General features: G+C 44.9%; 1 protein-coding gene, 1 long non-coding RNA gene and 1 other non-coding gene across 3 annotated transcripts in view; 2 read left to right on the top strand and 1 right to left on the bottom strand.

Moving 5' to 3' along the window:
• MAP1A (microtubule associated protein 1A) overlaps window positions 1-8,985 on the bottom strand; it is a 30,835-nt gene extending 21,850 nt beyond the window's left edge. The window contains exons 1-2 of the mRNA XM_033851589.2: window positions 8,719-8,985; window positions 7,659-7,760 (exon numbers count right to left, since the gene is read on the bottom strand). Of these exons, the coding sequence (XP_033707480.2) occupies window positions 7,659-7,760; window positions 8,719-8,956 (340 nt within the window). The 5' untranslated portion in view covers window positions 8,957-8,985. The remainder of the gene's footprint in view (window positions 1-7,658; window positions 7,761-8,718) is intronic.
• On the top strand, window positions 1,456-26,888 carry LOC117311088 (uncharacterized). Its single transcript, XR_004525153.2, has 5 exons — window positions 1,456-1,613; window positions 6,659-9,563; window positions 13,120-13,324; window positions 20,918-21,042; window positions 25,574-26,888. It is a non-coding gene; the product is annotated as an uncharacterized lncRNA (long non-coding RNA).
• LOC117311486 (small nucleolar RNA SNORD88) lies at window positions 14,739-14,827 on the top strand. Its single transcript, XR_004525682.1, has one exon. It is a non-coding gene; the product is annotated as a small nucleolar RNA SNORD88 (small nucleolar RNA).
• Window positions 26,889-26,901: the final 13 nt, after the last annotated feature.

Genomic DNA, 26,901 nt, shown 5'->3' with positions numbered 1-26,901 from the left:
GGGGGGGGGGGGCGGGGGGCGGGGGGCTCAGCTGAAGGGAGGGCCTCTCGGAGGATGGTCCTCACTCAGCTCTGTCCTCACTAGCTTGCCTCTGCCCTGGGCTTTCTTGCCAGAGTGCCTGGAAATAAGGAGATGGGTGCTTCTGTGCAGTGAGTACAGACTCCTCATCCTCCTTTCAAACCCCCATCCAAGGCCAGAAGTCCCATTCGAAAAGACTCAGAGAAGTCTATGCTATCTAAACCCTTGGGGGTTGGTTACAATGCAGAGGAGAAATAGGACCTCTTGTTCTGTGCTCTGGTTCCTCAGAGGCTGAGCGTGCACTCACAAACATGCACACAATCATACTGTTTCCACCACCAAAGGTTTCACAGCTCCCCGTCCCACCTCACCTTCATGTCCCCAGGCTCCAGAAAGACCTGGTTCACTCCCCACAACCCATCCCTTTCAAACAGTTTCTCCTCTCATCCTTGCACCTCTCCTGTGGGCCTTCTGTCATGGAGAGGGGAGTTTGGGATTCACAAACAAGAAACAGATAAGGCAGGAGAGGTTCAGAGTATTCCCCAGGCTATGGAGGAACATAGTACACCATCAAATCCCCTCTCTACTTCCCTTATCCAGGCTCACATGAAACACCAAGCAATGCAGCAAAGAAAAAAAGTGCCAGGTTAGACAGGAGATCCTGAAGAAGGATGCTGCCATCCCATTCCTGCCCTTACCAACTGCAGCACACAGTGGATTTACCTTACAAACACGGAGTTGAACAGATGGTCTGGGGAGTGGGCTGTCTGGAGGATATTGGTGGGAGGACACATAACCTGTCCCCCAGACCCTCTTCTGTGACCCAGCGCTCTCTCCTCTTTCTGGGGCTCAGACAAGAGGACCCTGGGGCCAGGGCCTTTGTTAAGCGGAAGAGCGATGGTGCCAGGATCAGGCAGATCTGGCAGCACTGGGCTGCAGTTGCAGCTGCGGGGGGAAATGAACTAGGGATGGTGTCAGAAGACCAAGCCCCGCACAGGGTAGGTGGGGCCCATGAGGAGTTCAAGCGTTCTTTTCTATTAACTTGGGAGTTGAGGGACACTTTGAGGTCGGTTCAGAGGATGAGAAGCACCTCAGAGACACGCACGGGCAGGGCTTGGGCAGGTGAGGGATGAGGGATACACCATGGTTCGGGGAGCGGCTGGCCCTAGGCTAGCTCTAAGCAGTTTAGCTTAGAAGGGCAGTTCCTCTCCCCCCACACCCACCCGCCACACGCACCACGAATACACAAGGTCACACATTTGAACTAGGAGGGCCAGAAAGAGAAAGATCTGGGGCACGGATGGATTTGCTTTCTATCTACTACCCGCCTTCCCCAGTCTACCATTCCCTGCAGTCCCCTAGACTGGCTTACAACCATAGACCTCTCTGATCCCAGTACTTGCCTTGGCGCAAGACCCTGCCCCTCACCCATGTGCTCTCAGGTCGTGACTGGCAACTACATGGTTTACACCTTGTGCTCCTCCTTTTCAGGCCTGGGGGAAAGCCCTGTTTCTCTCTTCTACACTCCCCCACCACCCGCGATCCCACTGAAGGCAATCGACTTGTCTTCCCTCCTTCTTCGGAGAGGACACCTGGTGAGGCAGGGGCCCGTCCCTTTGCCAGAGATGGGGCTGGGGGGTGGGCTGCGGGTGCTGAGGCTGAGCGGGCGGGAGGGCAGGTGTCTCCGCAGGGAGGCGGCCGGGGAGGGGGGGCGCCCGGGCAGCTGCAGTCTGCCGCAGTGTGTGAGCGAGTGTGAGTGTGCGCGCTGAGCTCAGGCTCCAGCTCCGCCCCCACCCCCACCCCCCCCACACCAGCATGACAAGTCATTTTCTTGGCTGCCTCTACACGGGGGGCGGGGAGGGGGGGGGACGCAGAGAGGGAGAAGGAACTGGCTTCTCTTTTCAGAGCCCCCATCTTGGGAAGGGAAGCAGAGATGAGGTGGGGTGGGAGGCCGTGACTGGGAACCTGTGGGGTTGACAGGACGGGGAATGCGGGGCAGCTGCTGCGGAGGGAGTGCTCTCAATCTCCGGAGCGGCCTCTCCATCCCCGGAGGGAGCCAGAAAGGGGGGCTCGCGGCCCAAGTTTCAAGCTCGTCGCAGGGAATGGGTGTGGGGAGCACGCTGCAAATAGGTTGGTCTGTGAGGAGGCGCATGCCACGTCTTAATGACCCTTTCCTTCCTTCTTTTCCATAGTGTCCCCACCTTCCCATACTTGGCAAAAACTCGCAGTCTCGTTCACCCCCCAGCATAAGAGCAGCTGAGCAATGTAGCAGCTGACACCCAGAGACCCTCCCATCAGGTGCCTTCCCATAACATCCACCTTTCCCTCAGATTCTTCTGCCCCCACCAAAGACAGAGCCCCCAAACGCCACCAGAGCCCCAGGCCTCGGGGCAGAGCCAGTGACACCACCCTCTGCGGCTGCCCCTAGGCGGCTGGCTCCCAGCTCAGCTCAGCCCAGCTCAGCCCGCGAGGTGGCCTGTCACGGTCCCGGCCCCATTGGCTTCCACCTGGTTCTGGGTCCAGGCTGGCCCCACAGCCAGTTCATCTCCTCTCTCTCTTCCCCCACCCTGCCCACCCCGCTGGGCTAGTTCCAGACACACCAGATGAGGTATCAACTCCATTCCCATTACCCGCATCCCACCTCCCTATCACAGCATCCCCCGTGCCCCATGCCAAGCCCTTTAGTTCGGTTCGGTTCTTACCCTGGGGTGTGGGAGAGAGACCCTCATCGAGGCTGTGGCTCCGGCCTCAGCCGGCAGCTTCGGGGACGAGTCTGCGGCACTAGGGGTGGGAGTGGGGGGGGGGGGCGCTTGATGGTGAGGGCGGCGCCAGGGCGGGGAAGAGGGGCTGGTCCATGACGAGGCACTGGAGACTTAACTGTTTCTTTGCCTTCACAATGTCAGAGATCTGGTGCTTCTGCTTGGCTGGGACCTGAGGAGTTGTCTAGCAGCTCAGAGCCAGGGTGGTCTCCAATGGCCCACAGGGCCCTTCTCCCCCAACCCCGCTTAGTTAAGAAATATTCTTTTAGCATCAGCCAAAAGACCAAAGTCCTGTGCTGCACACTGGGGGGACGTAGGAGGTATGGGCTGCTTGGGCCCTCCCCCCTTCTCTCCGGAACCATCTGCTGCCTCTCCCCTCAGACTCAGGGAGTGACCTTCAATCCCTGGAGGAGCAGGAGACAAAGAGGCTGGGGGCCTGAGAGCATGGGGTAGGAGTGAGGGGGGACTACTTGAGAAGGCTGGGGACGACTGAAGGGAGGGAGTTGCGCTGAGCTCTGCTGGCTTCTGAGCCACAGCTGTAGAAATGGGGTGGGAGTGCAGAAATAAGTCTCATTTTAGGTTGGAGGGTAGTTTGAAATCCTGGAGTGGACACATGGTCCTTAGTCCATCTCTAGCCCATCGGGGGTGGGGCACAGGGGCCCTAAGACCGCATACAATTCTGTGCCGATGCAGCACAGCACAGCAACCACACAGGCACTGATACTTGGGATTCTTGGTCATTGGGTATGAAGAGGCATTTTCTGAAGATTCAGGGCACTTTCTGCCTTTCAGTGAAATAGTTAAAGGGATGAAGGAAAATCACCAGGGCCCCAGGCGTACAAGATTTTCTTACTCTAGGCCAATTATTAAAAGTCACAGAAAGTACTCTTTGGACTAAAAAGATCTTGTAATGACTTTGTAGGGTGTTGGGTCCCTGTTCTCCTTGTCTCTGCACTTTGCTATGTCTCTTTGATGTCTCCATTTTATAGGATCTTAATCCTTCTAACATTGGCCCTGTTTCCCTTAGTCTCTACCCCTGTCTCAGATTTGGTGACACGTGCTCTAGGACTTAAAGAGAGGACCTGGAGAGCTCCAGCACTCAGTTCCAACGGGGCAATGCTCATGTCCCCCTGCCCTCTTCCCTTCCATCATCCCTCCCCAGTCCTGGCCGATTCCTACTGCCTTCCTCACAATGACATCCACCCACTCTTAGCCCAGCACCAGCCCCACCCTTGCCCCTGGCTGCCAAGAGCAGCTTTTGAAGGTCAGAGAAGCCAAAATAGTCTCTGCTCTCAGCATCCCCATCCCCCCTAAACTGCCACCAGAGGAGAGGAGGAGCTGAGTCACCAGTGCAAAGGGGGGAGGGGGACTCCAGAGGGGGAGGAATCCTTGCTGAGATCCGGGGATGCAAAGCAGCAACATGGCAACAGCCCCACTTGGATAGAGGAGGCCAGCTACAGAGATATACAACACAAACCAGGCTGAGTTCTGAACATCACAAAGGGGAAACACCTCCTTTCTGCAACTTCATAGTTATTTCCTCCCACCTCAAACCTTCCATCTCCTCCCTGCTTTCTGGAGCTTTCTGGAGTGTGCAAAGAGGGAAACTTGAGTAGACATGTAGCTTGAGAACAAAATAACATTTCTCAGCCCAACGCAGAGCCCACCCTTATTCTCAGCTGTTACCCCCAAGGGCCACACCCTGGGCAAGGTTCCAACTCACAGTGGAGTTTTCCTTCAGCCTTCACCCTCTGAACAGCCACTCACCACAACCACACCTCCACCCGCTGTGTTGCTTGGCTCTGCTGCAATGAAATGGTGAGACGCCAAAGATGAGAGGGAGGCCTGAGCTCAGACACAAAGTGAGATCGCAAGTCCTGGATTTGAGACCCCTCTCTACCATTTTACTAACCATGCTTTTCAACAAGCCACTTAAGCCCTCTGAAAGCTTGCTTCCTGAATTATAAAGTGAGTGTAATATTAGTACCATCCTCCAACAATGCTATGAGGAGTGAATGACATAAAAGATGAAAAAGTCCTTCATTCCTAGAATCCTAAACCTGCAATGCACAAATACCACTGGAAGTTTGTCTCCCTTTTGTGGAAGATTTATGAGAGGTCACCTAGGTGATCAGGGAAATCCTAAACCAGAATCTCAACTCTAGAGTAACTTAGCTCCCAGGTAAACCCAGGTGCCTGGGAGGTGCCTGCAGGAAGGGACTTAAAATACTCTTCATGTCCCTCCTTTCCTATTTCTGACAGCAATGCAAAACCCAGTTCTAGGGGCCAATGAGCTGTTGTATTAATTCAGAATAGTCTTCATGTTTGCAGAAGTAAAGGAACTAACACTTCCTGAGTGAGTGCATCAGTGGTGATGCAGAGTCAGACAGAAGGCTTCCAAACTGGTCCTTCAGCCTGTGTTTTTTTAGTCCTAGAATATCCATCATGAATTATAAATTATGAAGCCCTCTCCCTTTCTTATATGTGCCCAATAGTAGAAGTAGTATTAGAGTGTTATTTAAGCTCAGTTTCCCACTGTTCTAATCGTTTCTGGGTTTGTTTTAAAATGCTCAGAAGCTCCAGATTTTTTTGCAGGAGTTAGAAAGGAAGGCTCCAAGTCACCACTGGAGACAAAAGTGGTGCAAAGCCTTTACCACATTTGACCACTAGAAGGAGCTGGGCCACTGACGCTCCATCAAAGGGTCCCCTCCTTTTCTGTGTGTGTGTGTGTGTGTGTGTGTGTGTGTAGGGGTGTGTGTGTGTGTGTGTGTAGGGGTGTGTGTGTGTGTGTGTGTAGGGGTGTGTGTGTGTGTGTGTGTGTGTGTGTGTGTAGGGGTGTGTGTGTGTGTGTGTGTGTGTGTGTGTGTGTGTGTGTGTGTAGGGGGTAGTGGCAGGAATGATTACACTCTCCCCATCATAGCAAGATAAATTTTTGTCCTCCTTTTCAACATTTTGGCCCAGGGCTTGAGGAGAGGTGAGAGGGATGGTGGCCCAGCCTATGGGGTGGGCAGAAAGGATTAAATCATAAGGTACTAGCATATTCCACTGAGCCCATCCCAGCAGCCTGGTTCCCTCTGCCTCCCCACTAATGGAGGCTAAAGGGAGGGGAAGTGTCTGCAGCTGCTCTGGGCTGTTGTTTGCGGGGACAGCTGAAAGAGGAGCCAGCAGGGGTGGGGCTGTGGCTGTCTTGGGCCTTGTGGGGTTTTCCAGGAAATTCTCCACTATTCTCCAGGGACATACACAGGCCACCATGAAAATGTCCAAACCTAAAAAAACTCAAAAGTAAGCCCTGATCTTGGGTATAATGGCCCTAAGCCTCTTGAGGACACCATGGTAAAACTCTTTGCTTGAGAAGATCTAGTAGGCTTGTATATCAGTGCTTGTTTCTGAGAGGTCCCTGAGAGTAACTACGCATCTCCCTGTAAGTGTTTTCTCAAGCATCCCCAAATCTTAATCTGAAGAATGGCTAGGTGTTTTGGTTTAAGTTCTATTCATTCTTACATCATTCCAGAAGGCATCCTACTCTTACATCCGTGTCCAAAAGGACAAGGTTGGAGAATTCAGTGTGAATTAATAACATCAGCAGACACTCCCCAAACTTCAGTCATTAATTTCATGCTGCCGTCCCTTTATCCAGCCTTGCACCAAAGCTCCTAGGATTAATCAAGTGGTGAAACTGTTGATTTTAAAATTATTAGAGCTAATGGAGGAAGCCATGAAATGAATAATACTAAACAGAAGGCAGTCTCAAAACAGTGACTGGTTACCTTCATAGGAAGCCAGTCACATCAAGAAGATGCCAGACTCACATTTTTAAAATGCTGCACATATTCCTAAGATAATGGAGCATTAGTCATATTAACCATGTCTTCTCTCTCCAGGAGCAGCAGAGGAGTAGGTGATCAGGGAAATGACCAACCATGTGGCAGTTAGCAGGAGGAGCAGGAAAAGAAGGGAAGTGACTATCTATTATGCTGGATAATTGAGAATTATCTGTATAAGATACGAATTCAGTCATTTGATGGCAGTGACTGTTGAGTTGGGTGGATTTATATTCCGTAAAGACACTGGTGTATGAATTGGTTTGTCAACATTTACCAATAACATGAGCAGATGCCCAGCACTTTTATAATGGGGTGTAGGGCTTTCTGCAGTGTCCCCACAGATATTGTCGTGGAATAATAACTCCTAAAATATTATTTTCTCAAATTCCTGACCATTTCTCCCACATAGCAGAATGGGAAGCTGCATCCTGTGAACTTTGATCTCAGTGCCAAACCTCAAAGTATGACTAGTTCTTGCAGCAGTAAATCCAGGAAACCCTGCTTCCACTCTGGATTTCATGGGCTCATCAGCCTTTGGTACAAGGTTTCTGCTCTGCTCTGGACATCTGTTGACTGAGCGAAAGGAGGAGGCAGAAACCCTGAAACCTGGAGGATAGGCTGTGCAGCCTGAGGGAGACTGCTAAGCAAGGATCTGGGAAGGTGAGTGGGAGGTTCAAGGGTCTCTGCAAAGGGAAGCAAGGAGGCCAGGGCATACAGAAAGGGGAACAAACAAAAAAAAGGAATTTTTACTTGGGAGATGACTGATCACTCAAGAGGTACCACGTTCCCTTACTGCAAGTCAGTGGCTGTCCATAACCCACCCTCTTCTCAAGTAGAAATTACATTCTCCAGGCTTCCTCCACCATCATACCATCTGTCTGCGAAGTGTACTGGGTATGTGGGGATAGTTAAGGAGCTTTACAACTTTCCTCTCAGGAGTCCCTCCCTCCCTGACCCAAACTTCCCACAAGGCCAGTTCTGCCAGGGAGAGTGGACTTCTGCTCTTCTGTGACCAGCCCTCACCCAAAGGACTGAGACAAATGACACTGGTCCTAACCTTTGACCTCTGAGGAGAAGTGAGCTAGATGCCGGGTAATGAAGAGTCTCAATTGTTGGTTCAAGTCAATGGATGATAAATCAATGTTCCAGGAGAGAATCCCTGTGAGAGAAAAAGAAACAAAGAGGGACCTAGATAAGGTCAGAGGGATTGGACTTGTGGGAGCATTTCCAAGCTCACAGAAGGGGTAAGGAGAGGGAGGGGATAAGGACGGCTGCCATGATCAGCCTCACTGATGTCTTTAAGAAATGTGGCTAGTGCCTATGTCTAGCTCCCATCCTGTGCCTTTCTTGGGCTTTGCTGAGCCAGAGGGAGAAGTGCAGAGTTTAGGCTAAATTTGGTCATTAACGAGTTTGTATGTAGGAATTTTCTTGCGCAGTTGCCCAATTGTGATAGAAGTGACACCCAAGGGCCCATTCCCAGATACTAGGGACTGCCTTCCCCATACAGGTAAGTAGGATTCTACACTCTCCTTCTGTGGCCCCCTCCTTGCCTCCACTCCCCCGCGGCATGCTTCCACCCGCAGGTGGCTCCGCAGCACTGCGCCACAGGCAGTGGAGGACTGAGGAGCTTGTGGCCACGAAGGTCACTCTCTCAGGTTGGCCGCTGGCACTGGGATATTTGAGATTTGTCTGCGGCGTTCAAAACGCACCCTGTTCCTGTTCAGACGCCCTAAAGAAGAAACTAAGGTAGGGACGTGGACTCTCCAAGGGATGGTGACGACTTTCAGGACCTCTGGCCCAAGACACTGCGGGAGGGAGGGGTGTAACCAGAGGGCCCCCCACCCAGGCACTGCCCAGCTCCCCCCTCCCCCACGCTCCCGCCTGCCTCAGGGAGACTGCGAACGCCATGGGGTGTGCGGGAAGGATGGAGATGTGAGATGTTGGCAGCTTGGGAGGATATGAACGCGTGACACAGAAGATGCAGGTGACAGGGGCTGATGATTCAGATTAACAGGGTGCGCAGATCTCAGGAAGTGCACGCTAGGGATGGAGGATGCACATGGCAGAGAAGCACGGGATGGAGGATGTTCCGAGCGCAGCCAGGACAGCAAGCTCACCTTGCTCAAGGTGGGCCCGAACGGCCCTCAGCTGATTCTCTGTACCGATATCGCCGATCACGATGAGCAAAGAGTGTTTCTGCAGGTCCCAGCGTGCCGCCGCCACCGCGGCTCCGGCCTCGCAGAGCGGCTCCGCGGGGTTCTGAGCCAGCAGAGAGCCGGGGCTTCGGAGCCCTAGCCCGGGACTTGTCTCCATGGCAACGTCGAAAGGCCGCCAGGGCCCAGCCTCGGTCTCCATGGAAACTCCGTTGGAGTGCTAGGCCGGCAGCATCCGCTGCAGGGAGAGTGCGCGCGGTTCTTAAAGGCCGGCGGCAGGAGCCGCTCATTGGCTGCTGCCTGTCAGGGGGTGGACCGTTGGCGCCGCAGGGGCCGGGCTGGGGCCGCGTGCTCTGGCTCTGCGGTTTCGCTGTGCCTGGGGGGCGGGGGCGTGGCTGTCCCCCTTCGCCCCCAGTCGTTTTCCAGAGGGAGCTCCCACTCCGACTTGAGTAGGGATGGGGGCTCTGAGGGCCGGGTGGAGGGGCGAGTCTATTGCCTCGGCGCCAGAAGAAGCTTCTAGTTAGGATATTTCCCGGATAAGTGCTGTCTGGCAATTCCGCAGCCTCGCCCGAACCGAGGGGAGCCATCTTGTCCCTCTCTGACTCTGAGTTTGTTTGGGTGCATCGTTCTTTGTCGGTGTGTCTGTATTATCATTGTCTGGAGCTTTTTTTTTTCCTTCTGTCACTGCCTGCCAGGGTCCTACATTGCATCCTTGGTGTTTCTGTCGTCATTGCCTCAGGCCCTGGGTGTGCTCTGGAAGGCTGTGCAGTATTGGAGGGACAGAATGACCTTCCGGCCCTGAGTCCCTGGTGAGTTGTTATTCCGAAGATAGTGGTTGGCTCATCGCCATCTCTGCTGAGTGCAATGAGCTCAGACTGCAGCAAGGGGGGTTTGAGTAAAACCCAGGAAAGACCTACCCAACTGCAAGTAATGTGACACAGTGAGTTGGGTAACCTTGGGAGACAATGGTATTACTTCCCCCAGGGAATTCTCAAAATAGAAGGGGCAGTGTTTGAACCAGTGAAGAGGTTGACCCTTCCAAAATTAAAAACAAAACAAAACAGAAGAAAAACCAGGGGATGTGAAAGAGGACTGAGGAGGCTGGCACTGTTTTATGACTGACTGGAACATCCTTGTAAAAATGGTGTGGTGCTGTAAGTCTACCCTCCCCCTTTCCTCAGTGTGTCTCCACCACCTACTCTGCACTCCAGTGTCTTCTTTTACACAGGATACTGAATCATTCTGTATGTGTATGTATCAGAGCTTGTCTTTCACCCTAGGGCTCCAGCAGCACTTTTTGGAGTCCCATTTGCCTTATACTTTCCGGATGTACAGGGAAGAAAGGAGCACAGCACTTGATTCAGCAAGGCTGCATGTGAACCACTGGAGGCCTCCTCTGGAGGCCCTGAGGAGGATTGGACAGTGTCTGCATTTTGAGTACCTCACAGCAGTCCTGGTTCCTATCATGGAACATGTATTTAGCAAAATATCCAATCCATTCTGCAATTTGGATATGGCCCTACCTGAAATGAACATAATATGTCAATTACATCTCCGTTTTTAAAAATGGACAGGGCCCTGAAAATCCTTTTTGTAGCAGAGAGGGAGAAATAGTACTGGCAGAACATAAGACGGTGGGGATGCCTCACCCTATATGACGCATGAGACAATGCTCTGCTACACCTCCACCCCACAATTTGCAGATCTGAATCTGGCAAAGAGCACAGAGAGATGTGCAGGCCTCCTCTTCTGCAATCAGAAAAGAGTGCCACGTGGAGGTAGAGCCAGAATAGGTTGTAGGGAGAGGAAGGGGATAGTTACCATAGCAACTGTAGAGATGAAGCCTTTAACTAGCACAGGGCCTCAGTATAATGGTCAGCAGCAGTTAACCATAGGCTCTGCTTTCATCAAGTCTGACAAAGAGGTTAGACAATAGATATGAATGGTATAGGGGAAGACCACACACTGATTAGATGGTAGGGGCAGAAATTCAGGCCTGTGATCTCAGACCCTGCTAGAATTGGCTTTTTTAATAATTAGAGCTGCAGGGGACTTCCCTGGTGGCGCAGTGGCTAAGAATCCGCCTGCCAATGCAGGGGACATGGGTTCGAGCCCTGGTCCGGGAAGATCCCACATGCCGCGGAGCAACTAAGCCCATGCACCACAACTGCTGAGCCTGCGCTCTAGAGCCCGCGAGCCACAACTACTGAGTCCACGTTCCACAGTTACTGAAGCCCGTGCGCCTAGAGCCTGTGCTTCGCAACAAGAATAGCCACCACAATGAGAAGCCTGCACATCGCAACAAGGAGTAGCCCCCATTCGCCGCAACTAGAGAAAGCCCATGTGAAGCAATGAAGACCCAATGCAGCCAAAAATAAATAAATAAAAATAAATAAAATAAAAAAAATAACAATTAGAGCTGCAAATACAGGTTATGATAGTACTAAAAGAAAACTGTGGAGTGTTAGCATCTATGCTCCAGAATTTTACAACTGAAGACAGAAACCACTGATCGACATATGTACAATGCATTGAAAGCTGAATAAAATCTTTAAAGAAATACATTTATACATGAATTGAGAAGTATATGAAGTCGTATTTTGTGTTTAGGAATAGTTTGCTGTGGCAGGAGCATTCAAAGACCCGTCCATTTGAGAACCTATGATATACATGATTGTGAGGCACATGCAGTAGTGTGTGCTGGTTATAGAGCCCACTGTAGTATTTCATTTTCCTGTTTACCCCTTGAACTGACCAGGTATGATCTTTTGGGAACTCTCCTATTCTGTATTCTCTTCCACACTCTTGTCATACAGCACTGGTAGATATAGCAGTTACAACCAATGCTTTCCAAACTATTTGTGATGAAGGACCCTTGAATCGTGGAAGGGTTCTCTAAGGAATCCATCACTGAAAAAGGAAGTTAGAGGGGGTGTAAAAGGAAGATGGTATTACAGGCTCTTTCCTTGGGTATGCACTGGAGTGGGCATAAGGCAGAAGATATTACAGATGGTAAATTGTTTGAAAGGTAACGGTAGCCTTGGCTAAGTTTAAGCCATTAAGGGATTCTCAGCCCCCAGACTTTTGTCAGTTCATAATATATGGTGATAAATACCCAACAGGTAAATCATATACATGCTTAACAAAGTAGGAGGGGCATCTCTAAATTTTTTGTAGAAATAATTTCATTTTTGGTATTTCAATTATTGAAGTTGTCCTCATGAGAAAATCAGAAATTTATTGGAATTAATTACACTCATCCTGAATTATGTATGTGTGGGAGAGGAAGGTACCATAATCCTTTCAATGCTTAGGGTCTCCATAGGACTTAAGCTAGCTGTGATAATTCATAAAGAAAAAATACTGACTCCTCTCTGCTAGCCCAATGAATGTCATTAGTTTTTCTGGGGATATGAGCTCGTTTGGCAGAATTCCAGCCTGCTCTGCTGGATTGCATGGTCTTATCAACCAAAATATCCAAAAGGAGGTGTATGCAGCTCACATTCCCATCCTGTACTCAGTTCTGCCTATAAAGCATTCTTTACACAGAGAGAGGTGTGTTGGATTACATGATTGATGTGTCAGAAGCTTATCCTTGGCTTTTGGGGAAAATGCTATGATCATAATACATACCAGCAGCCATAGGGTCACTTCTTAACATGAATAGCTGGTTTATCTGCAAAGGCACTGAGTGAAATAACCTCTAATGGGGTACCGAGTAATCTCTAAAAAGGTTGAGATGGGGAAGAAGTCTGCATTTATTACTCTATCTAGTACACAGAGGAAGCCCACAATAAACATTTGTTGCATAATTTTCCTAATTATTATTTGTTCCCTAAGTAATGGGAAGAGCAAAGTCACTGGGTTTACCCTCCTTGTGCAGAGCATTGCAAAGGACAACGAAGAAACTTCCCCTTTTTCCTCCCTCACTCTCCACACTCTTCTTTTTAAGAAAGTGATTCCTAAATGTGAGAAAGAAACATTTATGGATACTATTTTCTCTTTTCCATTCCATTAGCATCTGAAATAAAAGTTAGTGTTTGGCTGTGGCCTCTGATAACACCTTTTCCTTTAGTCTGAATAAAGCTGCCTCTTCCTGTAGGGATCGCTAAGGATTTTCATGTGATGGTTAAGAGGATGGTGGTACAGAGAATCTATATGTAAAACTTAGTTTGGAGGCCATGCCTGTGTATGAATTAAATTTTGCATCGTTTTTTTTCGAGATATATAGTAGAGTTACTTTCCTTCAAGATATACTTGGGTTGCAGAAATTTTGTTCCCTTTACAATATTACAAACTCACAGATACTTTGTCTTCTCATCAGTTCTTTCTTTCTATCTAATATTTATTTATTTATTTATTTAGACTGCACCGGGTTCCAGTTGTGGCACGTGGGATCTCAGTTGTGGCATGCATGCGGGATCTAATTCCCTGACCAGGGGTTGAACCCAGGCCCCCTGCACCAGGAGCGCAGAGTCTTACCCACTGGACCACCAGGGAAGTCCTCATCAGTTCTTTCTTGAAGATCCTTCATCATACCTCCTAACTTCCATTTCTAATGATACCTCCTGTAAGTACTTTGCATTAACCCCTTCATTCAGTCAATCTGAGCCATTTGCCTTTGCCTCAGCCATTCTTTTTTTATAAATTTATTTTTTTATTTTTATTTTTCACTGTGTTGGGTCTTCGTTGCTGTGCACAGCTTTCTCTAGTTGCGTCGAGTAGGGGCTACTCTTCGTTGCAGTGCACGGGCTTCTCATTGTGGTGGCTTCTCTTGTTGCTGAGCACGGGCTCTAGGCACATGAGCTTCAGTAGTTGTGGCACGTGGGCTCAGTAGTTGTGGCACACGAGCTTAGTTGCTCCATGGCATGGGGGATCTTCCTGGACCAGGGCTCAAACCTGTGTCCCCTGCATTGGCAGGCGGATTCTTAACCACTGCGCCACCAGGGAAGTCGCCATTCTTGAACTTTCTGTTCAGGCTGCATCTCTTTCCTTGAGTGCGTTGTTACCCTTAATTCTCATCTAGGGATTTACCTTTATGATTTACTTTATTTGTGGAATAAGTTTCCATCTCATCTCACAAAAAATTTAAGGAGTATGGCCTAACTCAAATAACTGCCTCTCTGAAACTGACTTCCTCACTTGCCAACTGTGTGAACTTAGGCAAGTTCTCATCCTCTCTGTGCTTCAGTTTTCTCATCTGTCAAATTATTAGTAATAGCACCCCACCTTAAGGATTATTTTGATAATTAAGTGGGATAATCTTTTAAATATGCTTAGAACAATGCCTAGAATTCACTTTTTAATTCACTTTTTAATTCATCCAGTAATATTTATTGAGCACTTACTGTGTGCCAGCAAATAAAACACAAAGATCCCTGCTCTTGTGGCGCTTATGTTCTAGTCGGGGAGACAGATAATAAATAATAAATAGGTATATAGTATGTCAGAAAGTGATTAGTGCTGTGGCAAAAAAGAAAAAATATGGTAAGGGTGATTGAGAATGCTGGAGCAGGCTGTGGTGATGGGGAAGAATGGTGAAGGGGCAGGAAAGATTGCAATTTTAAAGGGGCTGGTCAGGGTGAGCCTTATTAAGATGAGACTTAAGCAGACTTGAAGGAAGTAAGGGGGTTGGCCATTTGGGTATCCAGTAGTGAGTCTTGTAGGCAGAGAGGATAGCCAGTACAAGGTCCCTAAGGTAGGGGTATGCCTGGTATATTCAAGGCATAGCTGGAGCCCACTGTGGCTGGAGCAGAGGAGTGAAACAAAGAGGAATAGGAGATGAGACTGGAGATAATAGAGGCCAGATTACGTAGGGCCTTGTAGGCATTGTTAGGACTTTGGTTTTTACTCTGAGTGAATTAGGGAACATATGCAGGCATTTGAACAGAGGAATGGTATGGTTTGATGTAGATTTTTACAGGATCACTTTGGCTGCTGTATTGAGAATAGACTGTAGAGGTTGTAAGGATTAAAGTGGGAAACCACTCTCATGATGTCCAGCACTGGACTCCGATCACCCCTGAGGATGAAGTGCCTGCCGGACTTTGACACCTGGGGGTCTGAGGCGCCCTGGTTAAAAATAATAATAATACAGTGAGAATACAGCCAGGGGACTTGCAGTAATCTTGGTGAGCAATGATGTAGCTCAGATCAGAGCAATGTCAGTGGAGATGGTGGGATGCTAGACACACAGTATTTTAAAGGTAGAGCCAATCTGACTTCCTGCCTCCCAAATGGGGAGTGAGAGAGAAAGAGAGTAAATAGTGACTCCAAAGTTAAATGAAAAACTTTTCAAAAGTTGTCTATAGGAGGAAAGAAGAAACAGATTGTAAGGCAGCCAGGGATGGAAGGTAGACTTTTAGAATTTATCTTATTTTGTAAATTTGACATTGGAATCATGTAAATGGTTTACATAAGTATAAAACAAAATTAAATCAAAATGACCAATCTGATAAATAACCTGTCCCAGAATATATTTTTAAAAATCTACAAATCAATAAAAAAAGACAACCCAATTATAAAGTGGCCAAGCAATTTGAATGGGTTTTCACTAGAGATGATATACAAATGACCAATAAGTACATGAAAAAGTGTTTAACATCATTAGTCCTAAGGAAATGCAAATTAAAATCCCAGTGGGGAGTCCCCTGGTGGCCTAGTAGTTAGGATTTCGGGCTTTCATTTCCATGGCCAGGGTTCAGTCCCTGATCAGGGAACTGAGATCCCACAAGCCGCGTGGCACAACCAAAAAAAAATAATAATAATAATAATAAAAAATAAAACCACAGTGTAACATCACTTATCCATAAAATGGCAAAAGTTAAAAGACCAATAACACCGAATGTGAGCAAGGATGTGGAACAACTAAGACTCTTATATACTGCTAATAGTAGTGTAAAATGTTATAATGACTTTATTAAAGTATTTGGAAGTTTCTTATAAAACTAAACATCTACACTATGACCTAGAAATTGCATTCCTAGGCATTTACCCAAGAAAAATCAACACACGTATATCCACAAAGAGATTTGCGATAGTTGTTCATAGCAACTTTATTCATAATTGCCAAAACCTGGAAACAACCCATCCATCAGTAGGAAAATGGATAAACAAATTGTGTTACCTTCATGCAATAGAATACTACTCAGCTGTAAAAAGGAACTACAAATATACACAGCATATATGAAAAATAAAAAACATTATGCTGAAATAAAAGAAACAAAACACAAAAGAATATTTTTTGGTCTCCTGAGAAATAGATACCAAGACGTGATTAGATGTGCAAGAGATTTATTGGGGGAGTATATTGGTTATCTATTGCTTTGAAGCAAATTACTCCAACATTTAGCAGCCTAAAATAACAAACATTTATTACGTCACATAGTTTCTAAGGATCTGAAACCCAGGAGCAAATTAGGTGGGTGTTTTTTTTTTTTGCTGTACGCGGGCCTCTCATGTTGTGGCCTCTCCCGCCGCGGAGCACAGGCTCCCGACGCGCAGGCTCAGCGGCCATGGCTCACGGGCCCAGCCGCTCCGCGGCATGTGGGATCTTCCTGGACCGGGGCACGAACCCGTGTCCCCTGCATCGGCAGGCGGACCCTCAACCACTGTGCCACCAGGGAAGCCCAGGTGGGTGGTTTTGACTTAGGATTTCCTGTGAGGTTACAGTCATGATGTCAGTTGGGGTTATGGTAATCTGAAGGCTTGAGGCTGAGGCTATATGATCTGCTTCCAAGATGGCTCATTCACATGGCTGTTGGCAGGAAACCTCAACTCCTCACTTTGTAGGACTCTCCATAGGTCTGCTTGAGTATCCTCATGACAGCTGGCTTCTCCCAGAGCAAGTGAACCAAGAAAATAAGGAGGGAGCTATAATGCCTCTTTATGACATAGCGTTGGAAGTTAGGCATCATCACTTCTGCCTTGTTTTATTTATTAGAAGCAAGTCACTGAGTCTAGTCCACTCTCAAGAGGAAGGAAATTGGCTCTACCTTTTGAACGGAGTGTCACTGAATTTGTGGATATATTTTAAACCACCACAGAGGGAGATCAAGGGAAGGCAGAGAGAGCTTCAGACCAAGATACAGGTCTGACATGTGTGGAAAAGAGAGAGGAAAGGAATGAGGATTGGAAAGGAAGAGTCTTATCGTACAGCGTAGGTCCCAAAAAGGTTTGGCCAGGCAGATGAAGAATCTTCAAGTCAAAGGACCTGTTGGAAGAATCCTTTTTATCACAGGATTGGGCCTGCCTTTGTAGCCCTGTTGTTCTCTGGCATTGGCTGGGATTAGCCTATGGAAGTGTGGCTTTGGTGCAAACGTGGGAGTAGGTCCAGAGGGGCAGCAGGTGTGGTCACCAACCAAATATACTCTCTGAAAGAAGATTTCAGTGATGCGTATTCATGATCACCACAAGTGCATACTGCATGAATAAGTTTATGTGAAATTCTATATAGAATGGGCAAAACGTATCTACAGTGATAGAAAGCAAATAAGTGGTTACTGGGGCTGGGGAGGGGATGGGAATTGATTGCAAAGGGGTACAAGGGAATTTGGGGTGATGAAAATGTGCTGTACTTGATTATGGTAGTGGTTACACACATATATACATTGTGGAGTTCATCAAACTCTATACTTAAAACAGGCACATTTTATTGTACATAAATGATGTATAAAGTTTACTGAAAAACACGATGAACTACCACTTCACATTAACAATACCAAATGTTAGTGAGGATGTGCAGCACCTGAAACTCTCATATGTTGTTAGTGGGAGTATAAAATTATACAACCATTTTGGAAAACCGTTTGTCAGTTTCTTATAAAGTTAAACAAATACTTATCCTATGACCCAGCAGTTCTACCCCTGCATATCAGCCCAAGAGAAATGAAAACGTATGTTCACAAAAAGACTTATTTATGAATATTCATAGGAGCTTTATTTATAATGGTCCAAAACAACCCAAATATCTATCAATAGGTGAATTGATAAATTGTGGAACATGTATACAAAAGAATACTACTGAGCTGATACATGCACCAACATGGATGAATCTCAAAAATGTTGTATTGTGCAAAGAAGATGGAAACAAAAGACTACATACTGCATGATTCCATTTATATAAAATTGTTGAGCAGCAAAACTAATATATAGTGATAGAAATAAGAGTATAGTTGCCATGAAAAACTCTCTGGAGTGAGGAAAATGTTTTATATCTTGACTGGTATATAAGTTTTTTTTTTTTTTTTTTTTTTTTTTTTTTTTTTTTTGCAGTACGCGGGCCTCTCACTGCTGGGGCCCCTCCCGCCGCGGAGCACAGGCTCCGGACGCGGCATGTGGGATCTTCCCGGACCGGGGCACAGAACCCGTGTCCCCTGCATCAGCAGGCGGACTCGCAACCACTGCGCCACCAGGGAAGTCCTGGTATATAAGTTTAATAGGTGTTTATATTTATCAAAACTCATCAAATTATACAAATGGGCTGTGCATTTCACTGTATTTAAATTTTACCTCAATTAAAAAATCAAAATGAAGAAAGCAGTCACTAAAAATAAAAATCAAAGTGAAATAAATTAACCTGTTTATTGGTAGAATTCTTTCAAATGACTTTAAAATATAATAGTTTAACTGTATATTATTTTCAAAAAATTTTATTGTGATAAAATACACATATGGGACTTCCCTGGCGGCACAGTGGTTAAGACTCCCAGTGCAGGGGGCCTGGTTTTGATCCCTGGCCAGGGTACTAGATCCCACATGCATGCCACAACTAAGAGTTCGCATGCCACAACTAAGGAGCCTGCATGCCGCAACTAAGGAGCCCACCTGCCGCAACTAAGAAGCCCGCCTGCCACAACTAAGACTCGGCACAACCAAATAAATAAATAAATAATAAAATAAAATACACATAAAATTTACCATTTCAACCATTTTAAAGTGTACAGTTTAGTGATATTAAATATGTTCATAATGTTGTGGAACCGTAACCACCATCCGTCTCCATACCCTCCTCCACCTTTTTTTTTTTTTTTTGGCGGTACACGGGCCTCTCACTGTTGTGACCTCTCCCGTTGAGGAGCACAGGCTCCGGATGCGCAGGCTCAGCGGCCATGGCTCACGGGCCCAGCTGCTTCGTGGCATGTGGGATCTTCCCGGACCGGGGCACGAACCTGTATCCCCTGCATCGGCAGGCGGACTCTCAACCACTGCGCCACCAGGGAAGCCCTGTAGCATACTTCTTAATCTTACATTTTTATGGGATATACCCAAAGGAAAGAAATGAACTGCAAAAAATGTTAAACTGTTTTCATTTGCCATCTTGTTAGTAATATTGGGTTTTTTCAGAAATGGTTTTATATATGTAATAGAATAAAGAAAATAAATAAATCGTGCTAATGTTATCAGGAACCAAGATGTTGATTATACTAGAAAGAGATACAAATATAAAATCAAGAAAGTTAGATAAAATCCCTGAAATCCTACATTTAGTTAGAAAAAGGCAAACAGTGACCAACTCAGTAGCAACAAGCATCCAACCATCCAAATTGTGGTCTTTAAATGCCATTTACTACTAAATGAACTAAGACTTCTTAGAGAAACATCTGATTCTAGATCTGAGGCAGGAAATAAACAAGATGAACCTGGAACATCTTGTTGTATCAGAAACATCTGATTCTAGATCTGAGGCAGGAAATAAACAAGATGAACCTGGAACATCTTGTTATATCAGAAAGCAAGGAAGCTATCCAAGACTACTGGAATCATGTCAAGAGAAATCTGGGGCTAATCTGAAAGGACTTCCACAGCTCAACGATGGGACAATATGCTTTTTTCTTTTTTTAAAATGTACTTGGGTCCTCTTTATTTTTTATTTTATTTATTTATTTATTTTTAGCTGCGTTTGGTCTTCTTTGCTGCGTGTGGGCTTTCTCTAGCTGCGGCAAGCAGGGGATACTCTTCATTGCAGTGCGTGGGCTTCTCATTGCGGTGGCTTCTCTTGTTGTGGAGCACGGAGCATGGAGCACAGGCTCTAGGTGCATGGGCTCCAGTAGTTGAAGCACGCAGGCTCAGTAGTTGCGGCCCACAGGCCCTAGAGCACACCAGCTTCAGTAGTTGTGGCTCGCAGGCTTAGTTGCTCCACGGCATGTGGGAATCTTCCTGGATCAGGGATCAAACGCATGTCCCCTGCATTGGCAGGTGGATTCTTAGCCACTGCGCCACCAGGGAAGTCCCAAGGGACAATATGCATTTCAAAATGAAGAATAATTGCAGTGGGTTGAAGCACACCAAATGTGTTAAAACCCATAGTTCATAGTGATACTAAAAACAAAAAAATCTCATAAGTCATCCAGTATGCTGGAGAATTTCATTATTTAGAGAACTATTCTCTATTACATGAGAACCTCAACTCATTATTTTGAAAACTAGTAAATCAAAGGAAAGAATCAAACATTTATCCTGCCATTCCTTAGGTAATCAAATATTTGATGAAGGGAAAGTTCTTATTTATAGAAGAATTCCAGCTAATGAATAAAGATAGTGTTCTAAAATTAGAATATCACTTTTTTACAGCCCCTCATGAAATAATGCAGCTAGATAACGATTACCAGTGACTGCTAAGCTGTCAGGTAAAAAGATGGTAATATTTGAACCTATTAATCAATTGTAACAGAACAAAAATACATTAAACCAGATGTTACATGCCTCCTGATGAGATGCAATAGGAAGTTTATACCAGTTATTCTTGCCAAAAAAAGGAACATAAATCTGAACAAGTATACCTATCTGTTCATTTATAAAAAATAAAAAAGAAAATACTTTATTTATTTATTTATTTATTTATTTTTATTTATTTATTTTGGGCTGCATTGGGTCTTCCTTGCTGCGTGTGGGCTTTCTCCAGTTGTGGCGAGCAGGGGCTACTCTTCGTTGCGGTGTGTGGGGCTTCTCCTTGCGGTGGCTTCTCTTGTTGCGGAACATGGGCTCTAGGGCACGTGGGCTTCAGCAGCTGTGGCGCGCAGGCTCAGTTGCTCCGCGGCATGCGGGATCCTCGTAGACCAGGGATCGAACCCATGTCCCCTGCACTGGCAGGCAGATTCTTAGCCACTGTGCCACCAGGGAAGTCCGGAAAATACTTTAAATACTTTTTCTGATTGCACAACAGGGATGCAATCAGAAAAATCCACGAAGTTGGAAATTTTACAGAACAAATGATGTGATTTCATCAACAAATAAATAAATTGCAGGAAATAAAAAAGAGGAAGACTTACAGATTAAAAGAGGCCTAAGGTAAGTATCATCCAAATGCAATGTGTAAACTTTGTTTGGAATTGTAAAAAAAAAAAAATTATGAGACAATTGCAGAAACTTGAACACTATATATTTGATAATATTAAAAATTACTGTTAATTTTCCTTGGGTGTGTTAATGATATTATGTTTAAAAGATTCTCTATATTTAAAACACATACAAGTATTTACGGATGAAATGATATGATGTCTGGGATTTTCTTAGAAATAATCAGTTGGGGGGAAGTGGGTGGGAATATAGTTGAAACAAGATTGGGCATTTATTGCTGGAGAGGGTGTGGAGAAAAGGGAACCCTCCTACACTGTTGGTGGGAACGTAAAGTGGTATAGCCACTATGAAAAACAGTATGGAGGTTCCTCAAAAAACTAAACATAGAGTTGCCATATGGTCCTGCAATCCCACTTTTGGGCATATATCCAGACAAAACTGTAATTTGAAAAGATGCATGCACCCCAATGTTCACTGCTGCAGTATTTACAATAGCCAAGACATGGAAGCAACCTAACTGTCCATCGGCAGATGAATGGATAAAGAAATTGTGGTACACACACACACACACACACACACACAGACACACACACACACACAATGGAATACTACTCAGCCATAAAAAAGAATGAAATAATGCCATTTGCAGCACATAGATGGACCTAGAGGTTATTATATTAAGTGAAGTAAGTCAGATATAGAAAGACAAATACCATATTATATCACTTATATGTGGAATCTAAACTATGACACAAATTAACGTACCTAAGAAACAGAAACACACTCACAGACATAGAGAACAGACTTGTGGTTGCCAAAGGGAAGAGGGGAAGGGGGAAGGATAGATTGGGAGTTTAGGATTAGTAGGTGCAAACTATTGTATGTAGAACGGATAAACAACAAGGTCCTACTGTATAGCAGAGGGAACTATAGTTAATGTTCTGTGATTAAATCATAATGAAAAAGAATGTATGTATATGTATAGCTGAATCACTTCGCTGTACAATAGAAAGTAACACCACATTGTAAATCAACTATACTTCAATAAAATAATTTTTATAAAAGATTGGGCATTTGTTGATAATTGTTGAAGTTGGATGATAAGTACATGGGTTATTTTTTCCTTTCTATTAAAAAAGAATGTCTCCAAGCTTTTTGTTATAAACAGCAGGAGGGATGAAGTTGCCATCAACTGAGATGGGGAAGGCTGCAAGTGGAGCAGATTTGATAGAATGAGTTCAGTTTTAAACATGTCGAGTTTAAGATGTCAATTGGACATCCAAAGGGAGATATTGAATAGGCTGTTAGGTATATAAGTTCAGGATTTGGGAGAGAGGTCAGGGCTAGAGATATAAAGTTGGGAGTCATTGGTATATAAATGGTAGTTACAGCAATGAGACCGGATGAGATCAGAAATGAGTGAGACTAGACAGAGCTTAGAACACAGTAAATGCTCAATAATATTCATTATAACCACATGATTAAAATTCTTTCTTTTGATTTCTTCTTTGCACTCCTACAGCACTTTTATTGTATTTTGTATTATAGTTATTTGTATATCTCTTTTTGAAGAATATGGGCTACTTATTTGCAGAGCTTCCACCAATTTGGGCTTATCTGATGTTTCCTCATGATCAGATTCAGATTATGAATTTTGGGCAGGAATACAATTAAAGTGATGTTGTTTCCTTCTCAGTGTATCATATCAAGTGACACGTGATGATGTTTTGTCCCATTACTAGTGATGTTAACTGGGATCACTTTATTAAGTTACCAGATTTTTTCACTGCAAATTTACTACTTTCTGTTTGTAATAATTCAGTACATTTTAGGGAGATAGTTTGAGGCAATGTAAATACCCCCTTTTCCAGCACAGTACTAGTTTTAGTATCAATGATATTTATTTATTTTAAATCATCTTTATTGTAACACATTAAAAAGTGAATGAAACATAAATGTACAGATGTATGAATTATAAATACAGTAAATCCCCTACTGATGAACGAGTTCCATTCCGAGAGCGTGTTTGTTAAGTCCAATTTGTTTGTAAGTCCAACAAAGTTATCCTAGGTACCCAACTAACACAATTGGCTATATAGTACTGTACTGTAATAGGGTTTTTTTTTTAAAAATATTTATTTATTTATTTTTGGCTGACTTGGGTCTTCGTTGCTGCGCGCGTGCTTTCTCTAGTTGCGGGGAGCAGGGCCCCCCTTTTTGCTGCGGTGCGCAGGCTTCTCATTGTGGTGGCCTCTCCTGATGTGGAGCACAGGCTCCAGGCTCACAGACTTCAATAGTTGTGGCGCACGGGCTTAGTTGCTCCGCAGCATGTGGGATCTTCCCGGTCCAGGGCTCAAACCCGTGTCCCCTGAATTGGCAGGCGGATTCCTAACCACTGTGCCACCAGGGAAGTCCTGTAATAGGTTTATAATACTTTTCACAGAAATAATACATAAAAAACAAACAAACAAAAAATAAAGAAAACATTTTTAATCTTACAGTATAGTACCTTGAAAAGTACAGTACACCAACTGCCAAACACGGACTGGCATCGAGTCAACAGGCAAGAAGAGTTACTGCCTAGTGGAGGGAGAGGAGGTGGAAGATGGTAGAGCTGAAGAATTGTCAGCAATAGGAGACAGAGGGCAAGCTGCAATTTCACTCGTGCATGACGTTGTTGGCACAGTTTCTGGTTCCTTGCTGGAACCAGATGCACATTCGCATCTTTGAAAGCTTGCAGCTTGAAGGTTCATATGTAGGAAACTTAACTGTAGTACACGTGTGTAGTGCCTCTAGTAAGAAAATAGAATTTCCAAGCACCCCACTTGGCTCCTAAAGAATTACAACCTCTTTATACCCTCTAAAATTAACCACTAGGCCTGACTTAAATATATTTATTTATTTATCATTTATTTATTTTGGCTGTGCCGGATCTTAGTTGTGGCACGCGAACTCTTGTGGCATGCATGTGGGATCTAGTTCCCCGACCAGGGATCGAACCTGGGCCCCCTGCATTGGGTGTGCCGAGTCTTACCCACTGGACCACCAGGGAAGTCCCTAGGCCTGACTTTTATTGAATCAGATAATTTCTTTATTATTTTTTTATGATTTAGGTATGCATCTTTATTAAAATTTAGTTTTGTCTCATTGAAAAACTTTTTTATTATAGTAAAATACACATAACATAAACTTTACCATTTTAAACATTTTAAAGTGTACAGTTCAGTGGCATTAAGTACATTCACACTGTTGTGCAGCCATCACCACCATCTCGCTCCAGAACTTTTACATCTTTCCAAACTGAAACTCTGTGCTTATTAAACAATAAGTCCGTATTCCTCCCTTCCTCCAGCCTTTGGAAACCACTGTTCTACTTTCTGTCTCTGTAGATTTGCCTATTCCAGGTATATAAATGGAATATAAATGGAATCATACAATATGTGTCCTTTTGTATCTGGCTTATTTCACTTAGCACGTTTTCAAGGTTCATCCATGTTGTAGCATGTTGGTAACACTCTTGATTCTTATTCTGTAGTACTGGCCTCCAGGAAATTAGGGATTGGAAAGAAAAACTGAGAGGGAGGACAAGAGCCAGGAACTCTGGAGTCATGAGATGAGAATTTTATTTTATTTTTTAAATTTATTGTTTTTTAAATTTATTTATTTTTTATTGAGGTAACATTGGTTTACAACATAAGTTTCATGTGTACAACATTATATTTCTACTTCTGTGTGCCCTACCGAGTGCTCACCACCAAAAGTTTAGTTTCCATCTGTCACCATACAGTTGACCCCCTTAGCCACTTTGTCTTTACCCAACCCCTTCCCCTTTGGTAACCCCTACTCTGTTCTCTTTATCTATGTGTTTGTTTTTGTTTGGCTTGTTCATTTATTTTTTGTTTGTTTGTTTGTTCCTGTGGTATATGTCTCTCTCCATCTGACTTCACTTAGCATAATACCCTAAAGATCCATCCATGTTGTCACAAACGGCAAGATTTCATCTTTTTTTTAATGGTTAAGTAGTATTCATATATATATATATATATCACATCTTATTTTCATCCATTCATCTGTTCATGGGCACTTAGCTTGTTTACAGGATGAGAATTTTAAAGAGGAGGGAATCAGCAACACTATCAAACATGATAGAGGTCAAAGCTAATAAGATAACTTGACAAGAAATTTTCAGAATCAGTTATTAACAAACATTTTTAGAGTAACTGCTTTGTTCTAGGCACTAGATTTATGGAGGTTAAAGCTAGATTGCAAAGGATTATGGAGTTACTGGTATGGAGAAAGCAGAATTTGGAGGGCAAGGACAAAAGAAAGGCCTGGAGCTTGATAAAGAAGTGGAGTGGAGGGGAGATGCTACTAGGATGTGGAGATTTGAATACTTCTATAAGGGGAGGGAATGAGCCAGAGAAGGTAAAATGGCAGGCCCCATCAGTATTCAGATAGACAAGGATTCCATTTTGTTCCCCCCTCATACCACAACCTTCTGTTTCTACCTCTCTCTTTCCAGGTAAGCAGCTTCTGGTGGAGTTGAGCTCTTTGGATTAAACATTTGGAAAGGTAGAGTCACAATTGTGCTTGGTGTTGTGTGTTTGAGAGACTCGGGTTGATAAGAGGGCCTCCAGCTAACTGGTTGGCTGGAAAATTAAGCAACCTTGAAGGGGTGGCAGTGTGCTGCCTTGGTGGGGTTCTGCTAATGTGCCTCCAGGGCCTTATCTATATTTTGGTGTGGCAAAGTTGGGACTCTGGAAATGTTTGAAAAGTGGGTTAAAGTGAACAAGGATGATAAACAAAATGTGATCTATACCTAAAGGGAATATTATTCAGGCTTTAAAAGGTAGGAAATTCTAACACATGCTATTAAAATTACAACATGGATATACCTTGGGGATATTATGCTAAGTGAAATAAGCCAGACACAAAAGGACAAATATTGTATGAGTCCATTTGTGTGAGGTACCCAGAGTAGACAAATTCATGGAGACAGAAAGTAGAATGGTGGTTGCCAAGGGCTGGAGGGAGAGGGGAATGGGGAAATAAATGTTGAATGGGTACAGAGTTTTAGTTTGGGAGGATAAAAAGGTCTGGAGATGGATGGTGGAGATGGTTGCATGTCAATGCACTTAATGCCACTAAACTGCACATTTAAAAATGGTTAAAGCGGTAAATTTCATGTTATGTATATTTTACCACACTAAAAAAAAGCATAGGGGGGGCTTCCCTGGTGGCGCAGTGGTTGAGAGTTCGCCTGCCGATGCAGGGGACACGGGTTCGTGCCCCGGTCCGGGAAGATCCCACATGCCGCGGAGCGGTTGGGCCCGTGAGCCATGGCCGCTGAGCCTGCGCGTCCGGAGCCTGTGCTCCGCAATGGGAGAGGCCACAACAGTGAGAGGCCCGTGTAGCGCAAAATAAAAAGAATCGGAGCCATGTGGCAAAATGTTAACAACATGTGAATCTAGGTGAAAGGGTTTATGAGAGATCATTATACTGTTTTTTTATTATACTATTTTTGTAACTTTTCTGTCGCTCTGAAATTTTTTTCAAAATAAAAAGTTTACTTAATATTAACAGGAGGACGTTCTGTAGAGGTAAGGTATAGACCAGTTAGGATTGCTTCCACTGCAGGGATTGCAGGTACCTAGTAAGCATATAAGCCTGGTGTTAAGAAGCTAATATAGTATCATAGGCAATTATTGACTACCTTAGGCAATTTATTTTCACATTTTAATCATGTCATCACCTTTTTGTTGACTTAACTTCTTCATAAGGATGTGGAATTGACAACTTTTCATTTTTCTCCTCTGTTTTCTTCATATTATTTTAATTATTATGAATTTC

This window comes from Tursiops truncatus, chromosome 2 (assembly GCF_011762595.2).
Source record: "Tursiops truncatus isolate mTurTru1 chromosome 2, mTurTru1.mat.Y, whole genome shotgun sequence".
NCBI lineage: Eukaryota > Metazoa > Chordata > Mammalia > Artiodactyla > Delphinidae > Tursiops > Tursiops truncatus.
This window is presented reverse-complemented; position numbering and strand designations above follow the sequence as displayed.